Source organism: Lutjanus erythropterus, chromosome 16, assembly GCF_056507025.1.
Source record: "Lutjanus erythropterus isolate fLutEry1 chromosome 16, fLutEry1.hap2, whole genome shotgun sequence".
Classification (NCBI taxonomy): Eukaryota; Metazoa; Chordata; class Actinopteri; order Lutjaniformes; family Lutjanidae; genus Lutjanus; species Lutjanus erythropterus.
Genome location: NC_139332.1, coordinates 20,034,007 through 20,058,330, shown reverse-complemented (window position 1 = coordinate 20,058,330; position 24,324 = coordinate 20,034,007). Strand labels below are relative to the sequence as shown.

Genomic DNA, 24,324 nt, shown 5'->3' with positions numbered 1-24,324 from the left:
TAGGCAGCAGCAATTTGTTGGATTATGTAATTTGCTAAGATAAATGGCTGCTAATAATTATGTTCAATAAATGCAGTGATGTAAAAATCTTGACAATCAGATGTGAGCCAGCAGGAGACAGAGCTTTGGTAAAGTAGAAGTAAACGTGTGTAGGTGGATCAGAAGTCAAAGGTTATTTTAAGCATTAACAGTTAAAGTTTTAAAACTAAATTGAGGCTTGTTATAGCCTAACACAATTCTATGTTTAATAGACCTTGAATAGTAATCTCCAAAATGAGACTTCAGTGGTGTCACACGCCACCAAAAGAAACAGTCAATGAAGTAATAAAAACTGAGAATTTTAAAAAATTAAATCAGAATTAAGGAAATTAAAGAGATTGCATTAAAAATACATTATGCAAAATGAATCCAGAAATCAAGTAACTGCAATTGTAAAATAAAAATAGCAGAGTAGAATTAAGTCACATAAAATGTATTAACTGTTAATAATTTACTTTTTAACCACAGAGACAATCACTTAATAGGGCCAAAATTTTGGAAATTTTACAGAACAATATTTTCATTATGTTTTTCAACACATGAACAACAGCACAGACAGATCCAATAATACATAGTGACCACAAGTAGCAAACTTCAATCCATGATATATAATGTACAAAGCAGATAAATATAGCCTACTTGAAGAGATGATTGTGCTATCGCATAAGTACGTTTCTTGCAATATAAATGGGACAATATAGCATTTAGTCTATAGGCTATATAAGGAAACACTCAGTCCATTTACAGTTGTTAGTGATTAACAGATAGACATCTTGACAGAAAGAAGGTAAAATATATAATAATTTAAATAATAATGATTTGGAAAAAACAAACAAACATAAAATGTGAAAAAAAAAAAATAGATTAATCAATAAATAATTACCCAAACGAATTGAATTAAAAAAAAAAAAAAATGTCAGTACACCTGTTTCTATAACTGCAGTCCAAAAGATTTTGGATAAGACAAAATGTCCGCACAAATGTGATTAAAAATCAATTTTTAGTTAAGTTAAAATTACAATACAATATTTGTAGACCTGAGACGGATGTCGAAGTTTTAAAAAAACAGCAACATACATTTAATTTAAATCTGTATGTTTTCCAGGCTTCTGGTATCCTACAGCTGTAGGTGGTGCATTATTTATGTCTTTTTTAATTATTATTATTATTTTGCCTACGCACCTGATGACGGAAGTTCTGTGGCGTATAAAGTGACGATTTCCGCGGGCAGTTTTTTTTTTTCTTTTCAGTGTCAGTGTGCAGTGAGCTGGCGGACACTAGGACCACGCGGAACGTGCTGTCAGGTAGCTGAGCCGTTGGTGCTCTTCGTTCTCTCCTCACTGAGGACGTAAAACAGTTGATTGAGAGGTTAACGTCTGTCACTGTGAACCTGAGCGACTCCGAAAAAAGAATCATCCGACAACTCCCTTTTGTTTGTTTTTTTACCCATAACGTTATGTGGTAATAATGAGTTGAGGATGGCCAAACGACCGGGGACTGACGACGGGATGTTGACTTCGCCGACCATTCTCCGGGATTTCGCCGCCGATCTGAACGCCGGGGACGTGAACATGGACTGCAGCGACGGAGGAGCCGCCACGGGGCTCTCCTTGGAAGAAATCCTGAAATTGTACAACCAGCCGATAAACGAGGAACAGGCATGGGCGGTGTGTTATCAGTGTTGTCGGACTTTAGCGCAGAAACACCGGAGGAAAAGCTCCAAGTCTGCTGGGGCTTCGGCTGCCGAGTATCCGAGGAGGATTGAGGGACCCGGGGATGTGATGATCTGGAGAGACGGGACTGTCAGACTGCACTTTGAAGGCAGCACAGGTAAACAGCCAGGTGTTGTCAGAATCGAAACCCTTCAAACATCTGTCCGGTTTGAGAAACGACACAGGCTGCTAAATTATCGCAACAGGCTGCCAACAGTGAAGCGTTTTCCTTCAGATCAGTCACAGGCCAAACCAATGGAGCATCCCTACAAAGAGGCCATATTGTTGTGGCTGTCTGCTTCCAGCCATGTGGTGAATTTGTTTACAGACGCTCAGTGCGGTTGTTAATAAATAATACATTACAGATCACAGCAAAGCCGCTGAAAAATCAAATGCCAATATAGACGTGTGATCAATTATTAACGCACAGGGTTTGCTTTCGTAACAGAACCTAATGTTTGCATCATGAGCATGGTGCTTATTACTGCTTCCTTCAGACGGGTGTGTTAGCAATGGCTGCTTTCTGTAAGGTTTGAAATGCTCCTGGAGGGGTCAGTTAGCTTCAGTAAACAATGAACCATGTGATGCGTTCAAACTGCAGAGCACCTTGGGTCCAGTCCAGAGCAGAGCTATATAACTACAGCATCACAGCTACAGTGAAAAAGTGGCAAAACGCCAGACACACAGATGAGTCATATTGCTGCTAACAGCCCCATTATTTGTGTTGTGACATTTAGGTAAAGGCACAGATGAATGTGGAGGGGGGATCCGTTATGCAGAGCAGGTGCTCGGTGTGGACTGAATGCACCTGAGGGAGATTTCAAGTACAGTGGTAACACGTTTTCATATAGCTTGTTAAAAAAAAACAATAAGCTGGATGCCTGCATGCATATATAGCATACATCCCCTCAGCTGTGTGCAGTTCATGAGGTGATTTTCCTGCAGCAGGTTTGTGTCCCATGTTCACTCAGAGGTGGAATGATTAAGCTAATTGATTTGGCAGTTGACTGAAAATTAATTAGCACCCATTAACAATAATTCTCTAAGCAATTTAAATCAAATATTAAACAAAAATGTCCACATTTCAGTGGTACCAGCTCCTCATCTGAATATATGCCAACTCTCTAAGTTTTCCTTTTGGACTAGAGCCCAGTCAATACTGGATTTTTGGGGCTGATGCCAACTATAGGTAGGAAAATATATCTTGTTATTGATATATTGGCTGATATACTTTATTCTGTAATTATAGTCCAAAATAGCACTTTTAAGAATATTAGATAACTGCAATAAAAAATCAAACTAAACTATTTAAATTAAGAAAAGGGGTCAGATATACATTGCTGCTGTTGCCCATAAAATAATAATAAAGCTAAATAGCTAAAATAGCCCTGCTATGTGTCTATAATACTGGCCCACTGACTTCTGTCTTGTTCTACGTTTAAGCAAGATCTGTATTTCTCTTGTATCAGTTTCTCAAATGTCAATTTTTGATTGTTTTCATTGGTTTCTTTCTATGGTGCTAAATTGAATACCCTCTGCTTTTGGACTGTTGGTTGAACAAAACAAGCAATATGAACACGTCACCTTGGATTTTCAATTATATTCTGACATTTTATAGACCAAGCAATTCATATATCGCTATCAGTTTCCTCCCTAATCTACCTAGCGACAATTTACCTGTCTGGCCTCCTGGATGGGGATATGCAGTTAAAAGTATGGCTGCAACTAACAATTCTTTGAGTTATTGATTATTCTGCTGATTATTTTCTTGACTGTTAAATCTATAGTGTCAAGAAATTGTGACAAAATGCTTATCACACTTTCTCCTAAAGTGACATCGTCAGTTGCTTATTTTGTCCAGTCAACAGTCCAGAACCCAAAGACTCTTCATTTACTATCATGAATGGCAAAGAGAAACAGCAAATTGTCTCATTTAAGAGGCCTGAACCAGCAAAATCAAACAATTCATCAAATATCAATATAGCCGGCAACTAATTTTCTTTTAATTAATTAGCTGAATAGTCATTGCAACTCTATTTAAAAGACCCCATCAAATAATTTCTGTCCAAATGACTTTGACCCTGCTGTCTTTCAATAATGGAACATAAATTTATAGCTGGAATGTGATTTTAAAGCAATCAACTACTGACAAAACTACCATTACATCTGTGTCTCAGTGAACACCTGGTAACTTTGGTGTAAAATAGTTCCAGATTACACAAAACACCAAAACAGCTCTGTATGCTTTTAACAACAACTGAGACCTTGTGATGTATTTTTAAAGCAAATTCTCTATTCAGATTAGCTTCCAGGTACAGGTTTGTTTCAGTACACAGATTCAGGTGTGTAAAGAGCTGTACAGAGTGTCTCAAAGCCTTGTGTCGTCTTTAACTGCATTCCATTAATATGTGAGCGATAAAGTTGGGTGTGGGAGGAGGAGGTGTGGCTGTCAGCACAGCCTCAGGCGCAGAGGTTATGTCCTGTCTCTCCTGGGAACTTATTATTTCCCCCTCCCCCCCCAGTCTTTCTCTTCAGCTAACCCCTCAGTCCAGCTCTCCTTCATCTCATCTCAGCATATTTAACCCACCAGTCGTGTTTGCTTTGCTGTGTATGAGGAAATTACACACTCAGTATAAACGCATTGAGCCAGCGCTGCTGAGAATCTTGGCACTGCCAGAAATAGAACAAACGTGATGATTAGATGCAGAGACTTTAGAAGTCTGCCTACAGATGAGTTTGGAGATTATGGGGAGAGTCCTCTTGCTGCTCCTCTGGCCGCTGGCTGAGGTATTTTGGGACAGCTGTCCTGATTCTTATTAGGCCTGGCGATAAGAGAGACGTGAGACCTATTAAGCTTCGGGTAGCTCAGTGGCTAGTTGAAGAGGTTACTCCCTCAGCAGAAAATCAGTGCTTACGCAATGAGTGCGTGGCGAGGAGGCATGATTTAGCCAACACCTTTTGCTTGTATCAAGATGCATCAAGATGATAGACTCCTACACTGCTGCTGTGGTCAGCTAGCAAGGAATCACAACAAGTGTGTATTTTTGTGATGCATAGCAAACAGAATCAGGTTAATAAGCAGCACGGTCAAAGTCAAGTGTTATTTCGGGCTGAGTTGATGCGAGACGCTCGCTGCTCCTGCTGCCGTTAGATCAATTCACATAGAATATTCACTCCCACTCCACGTTGCCTGGAGGTAGCCTGAATGCTGCATCAAGATGAGACACTTGTTTACCCCAAGATTTTCAGTGATTCATGCCTTCAGTACAGTACAGAGGAGTTTGGTGCATGCAGTATTTTAACTGGAATGTAATTGTGTCATAAATTAGTTGAAATAAGGGTGTTTTTATTAGATTGGAGGATGGGTAAAAGATAAAACCTTTTAAGATTGAATTTGGTTGGAAAATACTAAATCTAATCATCATTTTGTCTGTGAAACCCTTCCAACAGCACAGAGGTGGATATTTTTTTCTATGAACAGGATAGTCCGGGTGACATTGCACCCTGCTCCAAATATGCCCTCTGTGGCTTACTTTCCCTAGGAGAGACAAGGGCCCTGGCCAAGCCGTCTCTCCTTGGCTGGGACAAACAGAGGACCCAGTGTTTCCCAGATGAGCGTTGGTGGATGACTGTTTATTTTTTTTCTTCGGTCTGTTAGCTGTAATTCAGAGTGACCTGCACAGAACTGAGCTACCCTATGAAACAAATATTTTCCATCTCTGTATAGAAAAAAATGTCATTGCATGCAGTGAAGAATTCCTGTTAAATCAAAAGTTTACTCCTTCGATTGATAGAAATTAAACTGAACTGCGATATATGGACAGATATTTTTTGCTGACCTCAGTATTGCTCTTTTGTTTACATGCATGTTTGTTTACATAAGAATGTCACTAACATTTTTGGCCAAAATGATGCCAGAATTAACTTTTTTCATAGCATCTATAAGCTGAAAGAACAGAAAAAGACACATTTTTCTGATAGTTTTATTTTTCACATTCCACTTTCAAGTGTCTGAATATTCTTAAGAATTAAAAGGGCATTGCTCTTACTTGCAATATTTTTATATGATCATTATATCAGTGGCTTAAAAAGGTTTTAAAATGTCGCAATCATTTATTTCAATTATTTCTGGGACAATATATTGTCCATCAAAAGCAGCTATTGTGACAGGGCTATTTATATTAGGCCTAGCATTCAGAGAGATTGCACATCTGACCAAAGAGTCTCATTTATAAGCAAAGACCTAATTTCATAGTCTGGACTGGAGTTAAAGTCTACAGATAATTGCTCTGTTTGTACTTTAACCTCTGATGATACTCTTTCTGGCACTTATCCTGTGTTCCAATCGCTATTTGCGAATGATTAGCTGTCAAAAATGAAAGTGAACTCTGTATGTACTTTAACTTGTACACGAAAATCTAGAAGCACAGGTGTGTTGTAAAACTGGTATGAGAACAAGAGATAAGACTGTCAAAGCTTTTGTGCTTGTTTTATCTTTTGTCCAATAAGGGACATTTAAGTTCCTGTGATTTGTTGTATTGTTTAAAAAGTTTTATAGTGAATAGAACCCGACCAGTACTGGACTTTTTTAGACACTTGGAGTGTTGCAGTTTCAATATTAAATTGCAAAATGATTGAAATGAGCTTTCAGTTTCAAGAATGGAATCAAAAGGCAGGATCGGCAGGTCTCCAAGTGTTTGTTTTCCCTCCACCTCCACCCTCTTGTGGCATCCAGCGTGTGTCCGACGAAAAAAAAACAACACTTCAAAGACGACACAGAGTAGCTTACCGGCTGTTATATCACACTTGATATCATATAAACTTTAAGAACAGTTTGAAAATGTTAATGACAGTTGTCAGGGCATAAAACCAATAATCTGTTGATCTTTACAAGTCAAGACTTGATAGTCTAACAATGATGTATTCATCAGTGCAAAATGTAAAATTGTTTAAGTCAAATCAAATTGTGGTTTTGGAGTACTGTGACACTCCCAACCAATGCTGAGGTCTAAAAAATGATCCCAGTCAAATTTGGGATATTGCTTCCTTCAATTTGACTTTCCATTTTGAGAGGGGGCTTTAGGGAAATGAATGGGAGGCAATGGTTGGCTGACTTTCTTGTTAGTGTGAATGAACAGTCCTATTGCTGTAACCAGCCCCCAGCGGCTTGTTCTGACACCTCAATTTGCCTCAGGCAGTGTACAGCAGTGACTGCAGGGAAAACATAATCATTTATTCACTCACCAGTTTCACGGTCATGTTGGTGCTGTCAGTAATCATGCTTTTCAGCTCCCACTATATTTAGTCTCCTCCCCGAAGCACGATAAGTTTAATATTTTATGTTCTGTAACACTCTGTGAGGTATGAGTTATCTCTGTCAGTTCACTTTAAAGATGTTTTGAATAACCCTGCAGTACACACACACATAAATAATTACAAGGGTGTGTTTGATTTGCTCATTGTCTGTTGCAAATTACCACTTGCACAATTAATAACCACAGTGTTTGAGCATTAATAACTCTTTCTCTCTGTGTTCTGTCATTACAGATAAATATGAATCAGGCCCCACGTCATTAGAGGTGAGTTTCACATCACAGTCTCTTTAGACACTTGGAGTTCCAGCAGTTTATTACACTCAAGAAAGACTCTGCTATCTTTTGATTTGTAACTTAGTCATCAGATTTCTTTTCATTCCATGAATTTTTTAGTTCAACTGTCATGTTACCACAGACAACTCTATTTCAGAATCTGTTTTCACAGCTTGTCCTTCACTGATGCTATTAGTGAGCAATTACATCACAAATAGGCATGTGCAGCCACTGTGTTGTAATATTGAGAAAAACATTTCCTCTATATCGAGCTGTATGGAAGAAGACAATAAGATTAAAGGGATAATTCAGATTTTGTGGGGTTGTATGGGATAATTATCTATAGGCAGTGTATCACCTGTAGGAGATGGTGGCTGACAGGAGTACCAGCACAGAAACTGAGCAATGAACTGCTGTGAACAGGGTCAGCAACATAGGGTGTTTTAGCCAAATCAACATCAGTTTAAGTGTATGCTGTATTTCAAATGTTTTCACTGCTTTACTTTGCTGTCAGACTGGCTTTTCTGATGGGAAGCTGTCATTATACAAGCCAAAACTTGCTCTCTCCAAACCAACCGAACTCCCTAGGCAAAATCAGTCATTTTGCCAAGATTTGACCCTCTCCACAGCAGTACATCGCTTAGTTTCCACAAGGGCTGGGACAATATGCTTATGCCCTGATTCGATACAATCACGATACTTTGGTGCCAATTCAATATGTATTGTGATTCTTAAGTATTAGTATTAGTGTTATGAATATGAAGACGTTTTGCCTCTCATCCAAGCTTCTTCAGTTCCTTCAGTGCCTCTTGGATGAGAAGCAAAATGTCTTCAAGAACTCTACCAAGTCCAGTTGCCTACAACAACCTTTTCCACGAATACCATGACCTAGATGACTGAGAACCTTCAGACTTTGAGAGACTGTGTATCATGATTCATATTTCCAACAACAATGCACATCACAAGTCAGTCAGTCTTTGAATTTAGAATTTTCAAATTCATTAAAAAGTTTATTCTTTCTGAAGTAAAGTTCCACATTTAGCTGTTCCTGCTCATCAAGTAGTGAACAATAAATAAAGCACGTGAAGTAAAACGTGTATGTCTGAGATGATATTGCTGCAATTGTGATACCAATTTCTGTTAGCGTGTCAATGGAAATTCCCATCATGTGTTAGCATCAAGCTAACAGACCAAGCACTAGTCATTTATATATTTAAAAAATCTATTCAGGGATTTAAGAAACAATTTAGGAATCGTAAAAAGAATCACAATACTTAAGAGAATCGATTCATTTCTGCCACCCCTACCTTCCACACTGCTGCCCCTCTGTTTTTCCTAACTGGGGGTCATGCCAACCACTATCTCCTGTAACTGGTACCTCATACAACCTCAGTTTAAATAATCCGAACTATCCCTTTTAATGTAAAAAGTGGTTTTATTTTCTTGCATGTCGGACCTTTTTTCTCTTTAGTACCTGGTAGAAATCTGCTTGGTCTGTCACAAATGTGAATAAGGTGGTGCTCAGCAGGTACAGATGGGAACCAGATGTGATTTTAGACTTTAGATTTTTCGGTGTGTGTAGACATGCACACACAAAATAAACTTGCCTCTAAAAAGGAACATGATCTCAGCACCTACACAGGAAGTTGTAAAAAAAACATTTTTACTTATCCAAATATAACATCATATGTGACATCCTTTCAATTGTTTGTCCCAGTGATTGAGCCCTGACCTGTGATGCACTAAGCATGAGTGAGTGGGAGTGAGCTCTGTACTAATGGCACTCTTCACTTTATTCTGGAGTTATTGTGTGTGCTGCACGCTAATGCAGAAGAGCACTTAAACGAGAACATATCTTTGTTTGTCTTCTCTTTTTGTTAAGAAATGCATTACTTTTTATGCCATTAAACACCATCATGTCACCAGACGCACGTGAAGACGACATGTGGACAATGTTGGTTTGGCCAGGAAAGGTACATTATATAATACTGAAGTCTCCTTCAGAGGTTCACTATGTGTACACAGACTAATTACACAGAGAGCGCTCTGTCAACTCTGAGCAGTCCGATCGTCCTTCATGTTTGTCTTGTAGTTCATGTGATCTCAGGCATGCACAGTATGTCTGTGTTTTGCATGGCTTAGTGGGAAATAAAATTCCCCCATATCAGCTGACAGTCAGTCAGAACATGGATGAAATCTCATGGTTGAACCACAGGCTGCTCAGCCTAAATCTAAGCCTACTGTAAGCCTTTGCTGTACCATGTTACAATGAATAAACACAATGTGTTTGCCTTGTTGGTTTCTTGGAAAGGTGTAACATCTTGCACAATGATTATCCCAGTGCATCAATGTGATGATCCCACACAGTCGACCATGTGGCAAAACCTGGAGGTCACACCTTGTATTGAAAAATGTATTTATTATTTTCTAGTCTCATTGACTGATAGCTGAAGCACAGATGTCACTTGTGTGAGCTCTCTGTTAGAGTCAGTGGCTTATTTTTTTTTATTTTTATTTTTTTTTCCAAATCCAGCCATGTGCAATAAAAAAACAATAGCAGTATGAACAATTACCGAATGTATTGCCATGGTATTTGGTACAGACATTAATGATCCACAGACCATACTTTACCAATCGCATCACCAGCAGGTTGATATTTTTGGTTTTTAGTGAAATGTGTCACTATAGGACTGAATGCCATGAGTTTTTTGAATTTAAGCGTATTTGTTGTAATGATCATGAATGAAGTGAAAGACCACGTTGGCAAGAACAAAGCAGTGAATCAGAGGAATAAAAACTGCTATTTTCTGATTGTTTCACGGTGTTTACGTTCTAAAGGACAAGTAAACGCAGCCCCACCTCTGCCCAAAACCGGATTTTGTATAAATACAGATCCTCAGTCTGCTCTGCCCATGTGTGTGCATCTCACTGCAGCTCTCACAGATAGAGAGCAGAGGAAAGAGGTGGGGAATTTGGTGTAGCCATTGGTCGCTTTATTTTAATAGAGACCCAACCACAAAACCTGTGTATTGTATTGTCTGCAGGCTACACACCACTGCCCAAATGCTGAAGCCCAGAAATGTCCTGAACACAGCAAAATATGAGAAAATAAGAAAGTGCAGGCAGAGGGCAGGGTCTCTGCAGAATTAGACACTACCACATTCTCCCAGGGGGTCATAGTGATGACTTAGATCATTGTTAGTTTATACATTTGGCAGAAAAATCCTGCATATTATGCAGAAATGGATGGCCAAAATACCTGCAAAACTAATGACCTTCCCTTCAGCCTCAGCTGTAGTTTGTGTTTAGTGCTAATTAGCAAATGATAACATGCTGAACTAAGATTGTAAACGGCATGTCATGCATGCCAGTCAATCATTGTCATTGTGAACATGTTGTTGTATAGCTTAAAGCACAGCTGTCCCTAAAAATAGGGACTCCATGTCAGAGAAGTAGTTGTAGACTCTTTGATTCATTTATTTTTTGTGCTTAATGTAATTTTATTTTCTCAGAAGCTGTTGGCATCAACCGGAACTATAAATTTGCTCTGTTGCTTCTCCATGACCCAGTTATTTTCAGATCATTTTGGATCATTTGATTTTGTGCCCACAAGGACTCACACAAATGCTGCACTGCCCTATTAATTGATAACACACAGGAATGCTCTTTTACTTTTTGGCCCCAGCTCTGTGTTCTTCATGTTTTGCCCTGTGTGTGTCGTGTCTCAATCCCTTGTGTAAGCGAGTCAGCCAATAAACCAATCAGCCAGTGCCACTCTCTCATAACCATCTCTGCTTCTACACACTCCAGTCTTTTGGAGCTAATCACCAGCTTGTGATGAGTTGACCCACTTTCTCTTACTTAGACCACAGAAGAAGTTCATCATCGGTGATATCAAACAAGATACCGATTTGTCACTTGACATTAAAGCTGTTGATGTGTTGGCTTTCCTCTTTTTGGGGCTGTATTGTCATCTTCTTGCTTAGTAGTGCTAAATATTTAGAGGAAAAGAATTTGTGTGAGACGTGCACCTTCTGTTGAAGCCTTCAGGACAAGCTTAACCCACTTTGTCCTCAGTTGAAGTAGATTAAGGTGAGATTAGTTGTAGTATCCTATTACAGGCAGGTTCCAAGACAATTAGTTTGCCAGCATCACGCATGAGGTAAAATTTGGATTTTGAAACAGATCCTAATAGTTTGGGTTTCAGTTCTCAGTGAGGCAGTCAGCAAATGGAAGTTAATGTGCTATTTTCTCATTCTCATAATAATATTGACTCGTCATACCCCAGGTTTGAAGAGTTCTTCACTCACATGTCTGTTTTTTCCTTGTTACAAAGTTAAATTCCAGATTAAGAATCTCACTTATCCTCTTTCCACTGGCTGTTTGGCTCAGATTCAGTGGAGCAGTGCATATTTTTGCATGTAAACAGTATACAGTGCTGGCTTCCAGGCTGCAGCTGGTTGAACAGGGGCTGCATGTGTCTGCATGTGAGGCTTCTGTGTTCAGTGTGTGTGCAGCGGTCTGGGTGCCCTGCTTTTACCAGTCACTGCAGGCCATGATGCTCTACAAAGACTATTTCTTACCCTTTTCAGCTCTGATGTCAGAAATTTGAAGAGAGAGAGAGACGTCTTTTTTTTTAACAGAATTTTTATGATGGCTGTAGAATTTTAGTTAGGATTTTTTTTTTATATGTATCAATTTGATATAAGTACAGTTGTTGTGTAAGTTGGGAGTTCCCAAAATCTTTCATGACAAGCAGAGTTGGCAAAATGCACATATTTTGTACTCAAGTACAGAAAGTTGTGTAAAAAAGACTTACAGAAATACAATTTCACCTTTTTTATACTCAAGTATAAGTTAAAAAGTACAGGCTCTGAATTGTACTCAAAGTATAAAAATAAAAACTAACCCTCTGAAGGAAATTTGCACTGTTTACGTGCAAATCTACCTGAACCTCCTTTTCTCTGGTTGATCCTCCTTCTCGTTTGTTATCTTGTTACATCTTTTACATAGTTTTTATTGTCTTTTATTATCTTTTTCATCTAATTAGTTTTTCGTATTATGACGTTGTCTAGTTAGATCCTTTTTGTCTTGTTGCCTCGTTTTTAGTGTTTTTACAGCACATGTCTTTTGGTTACGTCTTTTACGTTGTTTTTCCTGTTACAACTTTTGTTATATATTTTTTGTCTCGTTGCATCTGTCATGTGTGATATGCACTAATGGATACACAAAGGAATCGTCTTTTGTTATTAATATTATTGTGTTGTCTCATCCATTTAGCTTGAAATCAGAAAAAAGAAAAAGAATCAATAAGTTTTTCAAAATGAGCCTGAGTAGAAAGTACACATATTTATGTTAGAATGTAGGCAGTAAAAGTAAAAAAAATTGTCAAAAAAACCTCAAATAATGTACAAATACCTGAAAAATCAGTAACAAGGTATTTGTACTTAGTAACTTCCCACCACTTCCCCCCAAATAGATGCACATTAGACCACGGACCCCAGTTTGCAAGGATTTTGTGTTAAGGAATCCCCTCTGAATGTTTTTATTTTTTAGGTTTGAAGATCAACTGTTCCTAGTCAGTGAATGACCAACCATGTTTCTTCCCTTGTCATCCAAACATCCAAAAAATGCGATAAAAGTTTGTAAATTCTATTCCTCCTTTAGCTGGGACCCTTTATAACTCACTCAAGTATCCCTGTTGGTCCCTTGGCCCTAATTTGAAAACCACTGGTTTGGGCTATTGGATAACAAGCAAGCATAGACTCTTTTTTTTGGGTCAGCTGTCTGTGGTTTTTGAGTTCAGACATCATCCCCTGGAGTGACAGACTGGCACCCAGTATGATCCCTACGCGTCTGAAATTTACGAGTGGCCTCATTGTTACATCCTGCTTTTATCCTAATCGATTAATTGATTTTTGTGACTTTGACAGCCTCACTTAAAAGCACCCTTGCGGCTCATATTGCACCTCCAGGTCACATTTCTGCCTACACAGGGATATTCACAACAAACACAAAGCCACAGGAATGCAGTTTATTGAGTAGTCTTGAGCTATTTGAGTCAAGTTATTCTATTTATACCCATCAAGAAGAAGAAATCTATGTCTCATTTTTTTTCTGGCCCAGTCAGGCCTAAGAGATGAATTGAGTTCTCCTCTTCAGTCTGTCAAGTTTATGAAATTGTCGGATCTTTTGTCACAGATAGTTTCCAGTTGCTGCTGGAAAGTCCAGTGGTGTTTGGAATGAGACAAATGGGGTTTGTGTGAGGAGTTGTGTTTTTTCCTCTCTGTTACACAAGCTACCAATCAGATTTATGTAGTGTTTAGAGACACTGTGGGGATTCTGTCAACTTTTTAGAACAAACTCAGCAAGAGGAGCTCTTGTAGCTGATGAGTAATGGCAGTATTGGAATAAATTGAACTCTGTAGATTTGTTTTTGGCACATGCAATAACTGTATCTGCACCATGTGTTGCTATAAGACAGCTTAACCTTGACCACTGATTCTTCAGTTACATGTGTGCTTACTGTTTGGACTGCGGCCAACTTTTGAGTTTTCTCTTAAGTAGCTTTGAATTTCCTCTCTTTCCTGCATCCACAGTATCAGCTTATAGCCTATAGTCACTGATGGTTTTAGATGTTGACACATGATGTCAGTGATGACCGCTTGATCCAGAAGGACATTTTCTCAGTCCTCAGCGATTTCCAGCTGACTTCACAGATAAATGCAAACTCAACAGTTTTTGACCAGAAGATATGGCGGAGCAGTATCGTGTTCTGCCCCACTATGAACTCTGGGAGTGGTGCTGCAGACTGGAGGAGGCTGAGCATCCGCTCCTGCAGTGGAGACCTCTGGATTTTTGGCTCTGGTTATGTAACTGTCTGAGTTGTGATGGCTTTGCTTGACTCCTACAGCGAATACTGAAGGCTGCTTAGCTGACTGCTTTGTGAACTCAGATCAGATGGGGACAGTGACGCCTGGGGCTGCAACTGCAAAGGAAAGAGTGTGATTGCGTTAACTCCAACCCAAAAATTATGTCAGGCTGCAGACCATACAGACTTTGAAATGAATACTGGAATGATAGTTTTAACACGTGATACTTTTTCCCATAAGCCTTTGCAGGTTTCTACCACATCCTTTCATGTACTTTCATTTTTCCATCATTTCATCATTTCATTCATTTCATAGTGTTGCATGTAGGGTGAGGTGTCTTTTGGGTTTTAAGGATTCTGATTCTGCTTATTGATTCCAATCCTTCGAGTAGTCGGCTCAAAACAGGTCACATGCTTATTTCACTTTGATTAGTTTAAGTGACGAGACAGAAGTATCCGTTTTTTGTAAATAGGGATGCACCGATCAGCTGGCCAGAGACTGGAACTGGCCGGTTTTCAGCGTGATTGGCCCTGACCGGTGACCGGCCGGTCAGTGTCACATATCCGATTCTGTGCCCGTCATTGTCACACACGAGTTCTGCATGATGGTCACGTCATACGCGCAGAAGGCAAACTGACCAAAGTTTCATTGCAGCAAACTGTTGCACCGCGTCAGTCTCCGGTTTGTTTACATCTGCTTCCACAAGAGATCACGCTAGATTCCATGATGTTGCGAGATCGCCTTCAACCCGATTCATAATCTTAATTTAAAACTATAATAAGGCCTGGCTGTAACCTGTAGGACTTTGGAGAAAATTGAAATAGTATTTAATGAATATTTAATAGTCAGTGTTTTATTATGAACATCCATTTAAATTTTACAAGAAAAGTTGAAAAATCAGAATTGGCAGGTCAGACCCTTCAAAATCAGAATCGGCCAAGAAAATTGAAATCGGTGCATCTCTATTTGTAAATCATTTTGTCACGTAGCATTTGCCAAATTGGGGCATATGTTGCAAGACTCACACAATTAACGCTATACACCTGCTAATCAAGCAATTTAACATAACAGGCAACTTAGCTCTTCTGCATTAGATTGCAGCAACTTAACAGCTGAGTAATTGAGAATAATGCTCGACTCACAATTTAATACGACAAATGCATGAGGAGATGTGAAACTAGTGCAAGTGATGTTTGTGTAGAAATAGAAATTCAAATTTCTTGATTTTTTTTTTTTCCCCCCTCTGTTCTCTGTCGGTCCCACCTATTGGTAGAATCAATGTTTGTATATGTGAACTTGATATGAATTGACAATTCATTAATGGAAAACTAGGAGTAGTTGTATACTCCTGTGTAAACTCATCGGTGTGCTAAAAGACTCAACAGCACATAAGCCTGACTTTTTCCTTTCTTGTGTGTTTGTGTGAGTGTTAATGGTGCTCTTTAACACAATCCACTCATTCTTTGCCCATCTGCGTACTGGTTGACTCACTGATGCTTTCCCCATCATGGTTGCTCCTCTTGTACTGCTTATATAACAGAGAATATGCATATGTACATTTTTTCAGCTTAGCCTTGCCATTTAAGGACTATGTGTCATTACAGTTTGTCCCATATAAATTAAAATGGCAGCATATCTGAGCTTTCAATTGTTCCAACTAAAATATTAGGCACAGAGGAAAAGAAGGAAAGGTGCTATTTTACTTTATTTATTTAACCTTCATCTAACCAGGGCTCGTCATATTCAGAATGAATCACTTTCCTAAGCAAGTCCTGGTCAAGAAAGCCCAGCCTGGGGGCCAATGGCTGCATGAGTTTTTAAAGCATCATCAGAGACAGAATTTATACCCATCGTGAGGAACCAAACTCGCTTGCTTGCCTGTCTGAGCTGTTTGTACTGAAATGAGACCGAGCAGATGTTTTAAATTATCCCTCTTAATTTTTTTTTTTGGTTGTCAATAGGCCTGTGTTTGCTAAGTCTGCAGCTTGACCCATTTTAACTGGTTAAATGGAAAAACGATTTCTAATTACTTTGAGTGGGCACAAAGGCCATGTTTAGAGAAAAAAGGTCAGGCATGAGGATTCTCTTTCCACATTCACTTGTATGATTTTACTCATCATTCTAAGTCTTACTATCAATAATTTATTATTTTTTGCTAGTTATGTTTCTTGGGAACCAGCTCTGTCAGTGATGTTCAATATTTGATAAGAAACACACCATTCCTTCAGGAGACAAAGGTTATACATGAGTAAAAAATTCACTTCGTATTCGTCATTGATTCTCAAGATGATGTCTCTGACGCTGGTTCTTCATGGGAGAAGGAGGTTCTCTTGTATAAAACAACTCATTGTTGGAAAAAAAATAAGCCTGAAGCACTACCAATGATGTCATGCAAGAGCTTAGTATCACTATTTGTTTGTGGAGTGTGGGAAAACTTTCTTAGAGAGGATGGAATATATTCTGAATGGATTTTCTATGTTACACACTGGTTCTGATGTTTGTGTATTTAGTAAACAAGAAGTAGTAATCCCGTCTCTGAAATGCACAGCAGTAAAGCTGAATTTAATCTCAGTGATACTATTTTTTCTCATTGACACCCAGATGACTCATCCCGCTGCATTTCCTGGGAACCATTTGAAAATGTAGGCGGTTTCCGGCATTACCTGTGGTTGGCTAAGACCGCAGCGATGGCAACATATGCGCGTCTCATCCTTCGTGGCAGGCTTCCACCTACCCAGGGTGGAGCCTGGTTTCAGTTAGTGGTTTGCAACCAAACATTTTTGCCCATTTCTGAAACTCAGCAGCAAATTTTCTGCCCATCTTTCCTAACTGTTGATATGCATACTTGTCCCCCCTCCTTCCTCATTCCTCCACTGCTGCTTTACTCTATTCATCTGTCACAAATCTTCCAATGAGATTGTGATGTGTAATTAGAAAACCTAGCGGTGTTTTTCCTTGTTCCTTTTCTTCCCCTTGCTCAGCAGGATACTGGTTACTGATGACTAAGATGCTTCTTCCCTATTCCATGTGACATAGACTCAGAACTTCACTTTCTTCAGCTTTCAATTGTATTTTTCTAGTCATTTATGTCTGGGCCATAGATAGTATATTATTTTATGGATAAAGCCACTCTGACTTTACCTGTTGGTTTGTGGATTACAATTTTGAAGCCTTGAAATTTGCAGTATGGGCGTTGCCATCTTGTTTTTTGCAGCCAAAGCATGGAAATATTGAGGATCATTCTCGTATGACAGCTACACTAAAATGCTTCTGAAAGCATTTTAAGTGATAAATAGCCAATTTAGTAACAGAATCTAAATGAATATTTGATCAATATTGCCTAGTTTGACAGTTTGATCTAAGTTTCGTGAACCCTACTGTATACGTTGAACTGGACAGACTCACTGAGATGACACATCAATCACACAGTAGCCCCGCTCTAAAGTGTACCCTGTTTGATTGTCTGTTTTACTTCAAACAGGACCGTAATTTTCAAAATGAATATCGTGCTTTATCGAAGAAGAAGGACCACACGCTCATGAGGAAACGGTTTACTGAGGTCATAAGTCAAGCAAGATGTAGGCTCATTTTCTCATAAGAACAATCAGCCAGTTGAGTTGACCCTTGCTGACCTTTAGAAGGAATGCAGGTTTAAGGCACCTCTGCAGTGGCTTCACTTTTCAGACGCTCCATCCACTCATTTTACTGTCTACGCTCGGGACTTCATATTCGGCAAGCCATTATTTATGCTCTGGTGCCCTTAAACCTGGGAAAACATAAGCCAGTTTATTGCACTGGGAGCTTCAGTTAATGATGTATTGAATAGTGACGCTTTCTGTGTTAGCTACTGTTGAACCACCAACCAGTTAATTATTACAAGCCGTTTTGTGTTGGCAGGAAAATTGGATTTAAACAATAACTCTTGGATAAATCTTCTCATGCCTTCCCATGTCCCCCATTTGTTAATATAGTCTGAAGCAACTGCTTAACTTAGACATGGATATAACAGGATTTTCCACACTTGATCTTTGATGTTAGTTTATTTTATTGTACACAGGGTTCCTTTGCAGTATGGGCTTAAATTTGAGTAATTTCTATGCATGGATATGTATGGAAAGAAGAAAATAGAGTATGGAAAAATATTTTTATATTTGTGAAGTGACCAAATTATTTTGAAAGAGCATGCTGCAATGTCTTTGTGTTACATATAGCATAGACAAATAAATAAAAATCACCCCACTTTGTGTGCCAAGGACTTTTTTTTTTACCTTTTTACTCTGGTATCAATTTTTTTTTTTATACTAGTCCTGTATCCAAGTTTAAAATTCTGGACATCCATAGAGCTAACTTTACCTAGCTACTATTTACTGGCAATTATTTGGCAACACAATAGCAAACATAATCAGAATGTTAAAGTTTAGTATGGTCTTGAAAATATACAGAGAAGTCTGGACATTTAAGTCTGAAAAAATGTGGAATTTTGATTTTGTGGCCCTTGTACAAGACCTTCTGCCGTCCGTCACTCCAGCATTCCCCCGGATCTCCACCCACCACTGCAGCGCATGTTGTCCTACAGATGGATTATAAGGTTACATAATAAGACACTAAGGAATAGAGTATTTATTTTACCCCCGGAACAGGATTATCAGCTGCACACAGAGATGGTTGATAAATGATAAAAGTACAATATCATGAAACCGATCTTTCTCCAGGAAAGAATATGGATCGATAGGCTAGTATTGGAACACTCAAAAGAGATACTGATGCTACTTTCATGGTTTTGCTGTACTAAGTAATGGTATTTATAGAAAGAAGTTTAATATGGATCTGAGTTCAACCAAGTTGATCCATGAGTAAAATAAAATTAAATGTTTGATGTTTAATGAAAACAAAGATTTTGAACATCTTTTGGATTACCTGAACAAAAACATTGTCACAAAAGTAAAAATAATTTATTAGCTCATGTTGCCATTCTACTCAGAGATCAGCAAAGTATAGGGAAAATCATAGTGAGCTTAGACTCAGTGTGGCCTGTCAGTTATATTATGTCAGTAATGATTTTTCACCTCGGTTGCTGAAGTCGATGGGCCCCAACATGCTCAGTCAACACCCTTCTCTTCTGTGCGCTACGCTCTGAGACGCATCAGCCAGGTGCTGTTCCCTGGCACCGCTCCCAGCCACAGCCAGCCATGCCCATCAACACCGGCATCACCCACATTAACCCTCTGCTTTATTTGGACACCTCCCTTTTTCAACAATGTCACTCCATTCCTTCCTGGATAAGAACATACAGTACAGTAATGACTCACAGCATGCAGCACTTATAGAAACACCAAGCTTATCATTTTATTATCTTAACAAAGCCATTTCAGAAGTGCTTTGAGGTGTTGCTTATTGTTGGCACATTTAGACCTGCAGTGCTGCTGTCTTATTATAAAGATGGTAGAGAGCAGTTGCCAAGCTGTCATTTGCTGTATAATTCTAATTTGAATAACTGTCATCACAGGATTTCTGCGTGTTAAAGCTGGTATCAGGGCTAATAGTGCAATTTTTAATGGGTCCACACTGGCTGTAGTATAAAGCCAGCTCTTGAGTCACTGTTTTAAGGGCATGCTCTGTTGTGCTTTGTAAAAACACTGGAACCTGTTCCACATTGTAAACACAGAAAATAATTCTACCACAGAGTGGCACAAACAAACACAACACATCCAGCAGTTACCATGAAGGATATCCACATTCAAATCCTGTGCAAACCTTGTAGCCACAGCAGTTGTACACTGTCGCAACTCTCTTGCTGGACGTTATAGAAAACAATGAAGAGCGCTCTGCAGTGTTTGAAGTGGCGCTGAAAGAAGTTGAAGTGTCAGTTGAAGTGGAAACCCTGAAGGAAATGTGTGTACAAACAAAAGAGGATTTTTCAATACTTTTATTATTTCATGGCTGACTAACTAAATGTTTATAGTCATAGTCATGATAGCTGATACATGCACAGTACTGATTAACTAAGAAGTAACAGCTCTAGGCACTTTTTGAAATCATACTTCGATGTGATGCAGATTTAACGCATTATTACTGAAATGCCTGCTTCCTCTCTGAGCACCGATTGAAATACTTAGTCCTGTCCTACAAATATGAGGTTTCCAAAGGTTGTTTCAGGTCTACTGTCCTGTGTAGAATTTTTAGCCCATTTATCTTCCTGTCACTTGTTGAACTGAGAGGACCGGTTAGATTAAGTGGTCAGGGACATGAAACGGCAGCAGAGCCAACTGGACATGCTTCAGTGAAAGAACGACTTTGTATCCTCGTAGCTCGGTGGTGGTTTGAGACATTACGGCAAGTTGGAACAAGCTGCAAAAAAAAAAGATGGGTCATACTCTACTTATTAATGAGAGGAAGTGATGAAATGAAATCATCCCCAGATTATTTTAATAATCACGCTGTTTGGAGGAACACTGTGGCCTCGTTTCACATTTGGTTCGAGGCCATGAACCGTCTTCTTGTCTGCTCAGGTGAATCGAGCTTGTTGTGGATCCGGTTGTTTATCTAAGACGGGGTGCGATAAAATTGGGTCTCATCCATGTGGATGCCCTGCTGGTGTGCATTAATTATAGAGCAGCAGGAGCTGAGAAAACATAAAATGGAGTGTAGTCTGTCAGCTGGAAACAGAATGTCAGCACACATAACCACAAGTAAACAAATGTCAAAGGACAGGAAAAAATAAGTTTACAAGCTTAACTAAATTAGAAATGTCCCTCAGGTTTGAACAGATATATGCACTTTACTGTCAAGCTGAAACAATGAATGTTGTGTGTAAGTCAGAGTGATATTCATGAGTTCAGTATTTGGCCCAATTCACCATGCTTGTACTAAAATGAACAATAACAAAAAGCAAAAATAGCACTGAGCAGTGAAGACAGAATATGTCATCATTCCAGAAATTATTCTGTTTATTCTTTGTCTTTCATGTCCAGCTCAGAAGTAAAAGATTTGCTGTCATGAAAGTCAGTGGATGTCTTATTATTACTTATTGTGTGCATATGTGTGGATCAGTGATATTTAATGAAAGGCTCCTGTAAAATCTAACCTCTGTCGTACACTGTTCTTTACTCTGTAGAAGCTCAATTGAAAGGGACTATTTTAGCCAATTAAATTGATTTATTTTCAGGTACACAGTAATAATCTGCAACCTCCCATTTGTCCATGGTCCCGCAGGTTATCGACTCACTGGGTGTCATGATCTACAAAGCTCTGGACTACGGCCTCAAAGAAAACGAGGAGCGGGAACTCAGCCCGCCGCTGGAGCGCCTAATTGACATGATGACCAACATGGAAGAAACGGAGAGCGACCCCTGTCCCGACGAGGGCTACGAGGCCACGGAGGAGGAGGACGAGTGTGAGGAAGAAGAAGAGGAAGAGGAGCCTGTCTCTGCTACTACGACCAGCTCGGTCAGCAGCATTCGTAGTTATCGGGACATCATCATGGTAGGTCACTGAAGGGATCATGGAGCATTTTTTCTCATGGACACTAGTGCTGCAACTAATGATTATTTTCATTTTTATGTATAAAACAGCTGTATACCTCTAACCCTTTATGGATGCGATATGATTGCTGTCGTTGTATGGCTTGGCTCAGGTTAAATCCTTTGCACAACATAAATACTTAGAAATGCACACAGAGAATAAATGCTATAGAACATGACTTCACCATTCTGGAAAAAAAATGTTTTTTGGGACGCTGCTGAAAAGTGGAAAGGTACAGTTTCAGGACTAAGAAATTATGTGTTATTGGACTGATACATATAAACACTCACTGATACCAGAGTTTTAGCCAATATCATAGACCTTTTCCAATATTTGTATCATATCAGAACAATCATTTTAGATAAATCAAAAAGTGTGGAAAAAATGCTCATCAAAATTTTCCAGAGCCCAAAGTCACATCTTCACATTGTTTTTGTTCAACCAGTAGTCCAAAACCAAAGACTGTTCATTCATTATCATAAATAACAAAGAAAAACAGCAAATTCTTACATTTAAGTACTTCTTTGTTGTAGTGATTTATCAAATTTGTATCGACTCTCAAATGAATCGCCATCCATCTTCTCAAATGTGAATATTTTCTGTTTTTTTAGTCCTCTATAATAGAAAACTGAAAGTCTTTGAGGACATCATCTTGGGAGAAAATAGCAATCAATATTTTTCACCATTTTCTGACATTTTAATGACCAAACAACTAACTGATTAATCAAGAAAATATTTGACAGATTAATCATTAATAAAAATAATCCTTAGATGTAAGAAGCAGGTGGAACCCAGGTGCAGGTGATCAGTGCAGAGGTCAAAAGTAGAATCCTCACTCTGTTATACTCCGATAATAACTCTCGTAATTCGATTAGTCATGGTTTGAAGGATCAGTCTGATGAAGATCCATGACGGATTGAAGTGACTCAGCAAATGATTGAAGTTATCACAGGAGTGTGAAATGAGTGGATTGTTCTTTCGCTTTAGATAATTCCTCCTTTATCCAGCACTTGATCTCTGCACATTTTTCCTTCCCCTGCGTTTTTACACCAGGTCGGTTAACAGAGCAGCACATCCACACATCATCATCACTTCAGCTCCAAACAAATTCCCCTGATGTAGGCCGTCACGCTGTAAATTCACCAGGCGGCCTCTGAATATGAGACTGGTAATTATAGCCATGTAAACACGCTGGTATTTGGGGAATAGGCTTAGAAACTTTCACAGCCCGTTCCTTCCATATAATGAGCCCGGTGTAGAACATAAATGTCGGGTCTGTTTGCTGCCAGTGCGTGTCCAGCCTGGACCTTAATTCCTCCAACAATCGTTCTCTTCAGTGTAAACTGCAATATGTTGGTATGACATGGCTAGATTGGATAACTGCACATTCCTGACTGACCTCCTTCCTCTGCTTGTACTCTGCTAGTCTATCAGGCAGAGGAAGGCTGGGTGGGTTAGGGTTCAGAAACAAGACGCTGACACAAGATGACAGGACTTGCAAGTGAAGACAGAAATGGTTAGAGGTCCAATGTGCTGAATGAGTGTCCTCAAGTGAAGAGCGGCTACATGAGCTGTCGTCCACTAACCAAAGTTGTCAGTCTGCAGTTTGGAGTGTAATCCACTATTTGACACCAAACCTGCAAACTGCACTGGCGCAATCTGTTGTAATTTATATGCCAATAATTAACCTACAGCTTTCCTTCAGTTTTTGCAATAGATAAAATTTTCATGCCTGATACCGATCATTGTTTTTAGCAGAAACAGTGGAAAGCACTAGTGCAGCGGTATTTTAATCATCATGGTGGTAAACTCTCACTGCTCAGGTGTTATGTTACCTGTGATTTTTCCTGCACTGAAGGAGGAAGAAGACGCTTTTTGCTGTGTCAGAAATTCCTGTGGCTAGCCAAACCCATCAGGAGAACATGAAAACATGTCACCAGTCTGGTTTCCTCCTTTGTGTCACTGGAGATAATTTGGCAGGTCATCCATTATTCTGGCAGCTAGGCAGCCTTTATTATCTTTACTGTCAAATACCATAAGGGTCAGAGCTTTAAATGGTACACAGGTCATGCGAGTGAGGTAATGTGACTCTGACTGGACAATCAGGTTCATGTTGTTAATAGCTCTGGTTTACGCATTTCGCATGATGTTTTTAGCCACACCGTGGTTCTGTGGACAGCAATGTCAGCCTGTTGGACCACCACTTTGGTCCAGGCTGAAATATCTTGAAGAACTATGGGATGGATGGACTTGAACTTTTGTACAGATGTTCATAGCTCTTCTGTATCTTTACATGGCCACAAAAGACTCTGTATTTACCCCAAATTTTACTTAAATAATGGAGTGTGCATTATTAAAAGAACCACTAAACCAAGTGCCTTAAAACTACCACATATATAACTCGTTCCTTCCCTTTTCTCCAATACAGATATGTTCTTCCCACCTGCCCAGCCCATCAGACGCCCCCAACCATTACCAGGCTGTGTGTCGAGCTCTCTATGCCGAGACCAGGGAACTACGCACCTTTCTTGAGAAGATCAAGAGTGCCAAGGAGGTAAGAAGCTCTAGCATGTGACACCGATGACTTCCTGA

General features: G+C 39.3%; 1 protein-coding gene across 4 annotated transcripts in view; it reads left to right on the top strand.

The window, feature by feature from the left end:
• The first annotated feature begins 1,257 nt into the window (after positions 1-1,257).
• spire1a (spire-type actin nucleation factor 1a) overlaps positions 1,258-24,324 on the top strand; it is a 37,722-nt gene continuing 14,655 nt past the window's right edge. The window contains exons 1-4 of one of the 4 annotated variants that reach the window (XM_084738860.1): positions 1,258-1,869; positions 7,299-7,330; positions 21,424-21,693; positions 24,161-24,286. In XM_084738860.1, coding sequence (XP_084594986.1) covers positions 1,518-1,869; positions 7,299-7,330; positions 21,424-21,693; positions 24,161-24,286 — 780 coding nt within the window. In that variant the 5' untranslated portion in view covers positions 1,258-1,517. The remainder of the gene's footprint in view (positions 1,870-7,298; positions 7,331-21,423; positions 21,694-24,160; positions 24,287-24,324) is intronic. The other 3 variants (XM_084738859.1, XM_084738863.1, XM_084738862.1) reach the window with 3 other exon arrangements.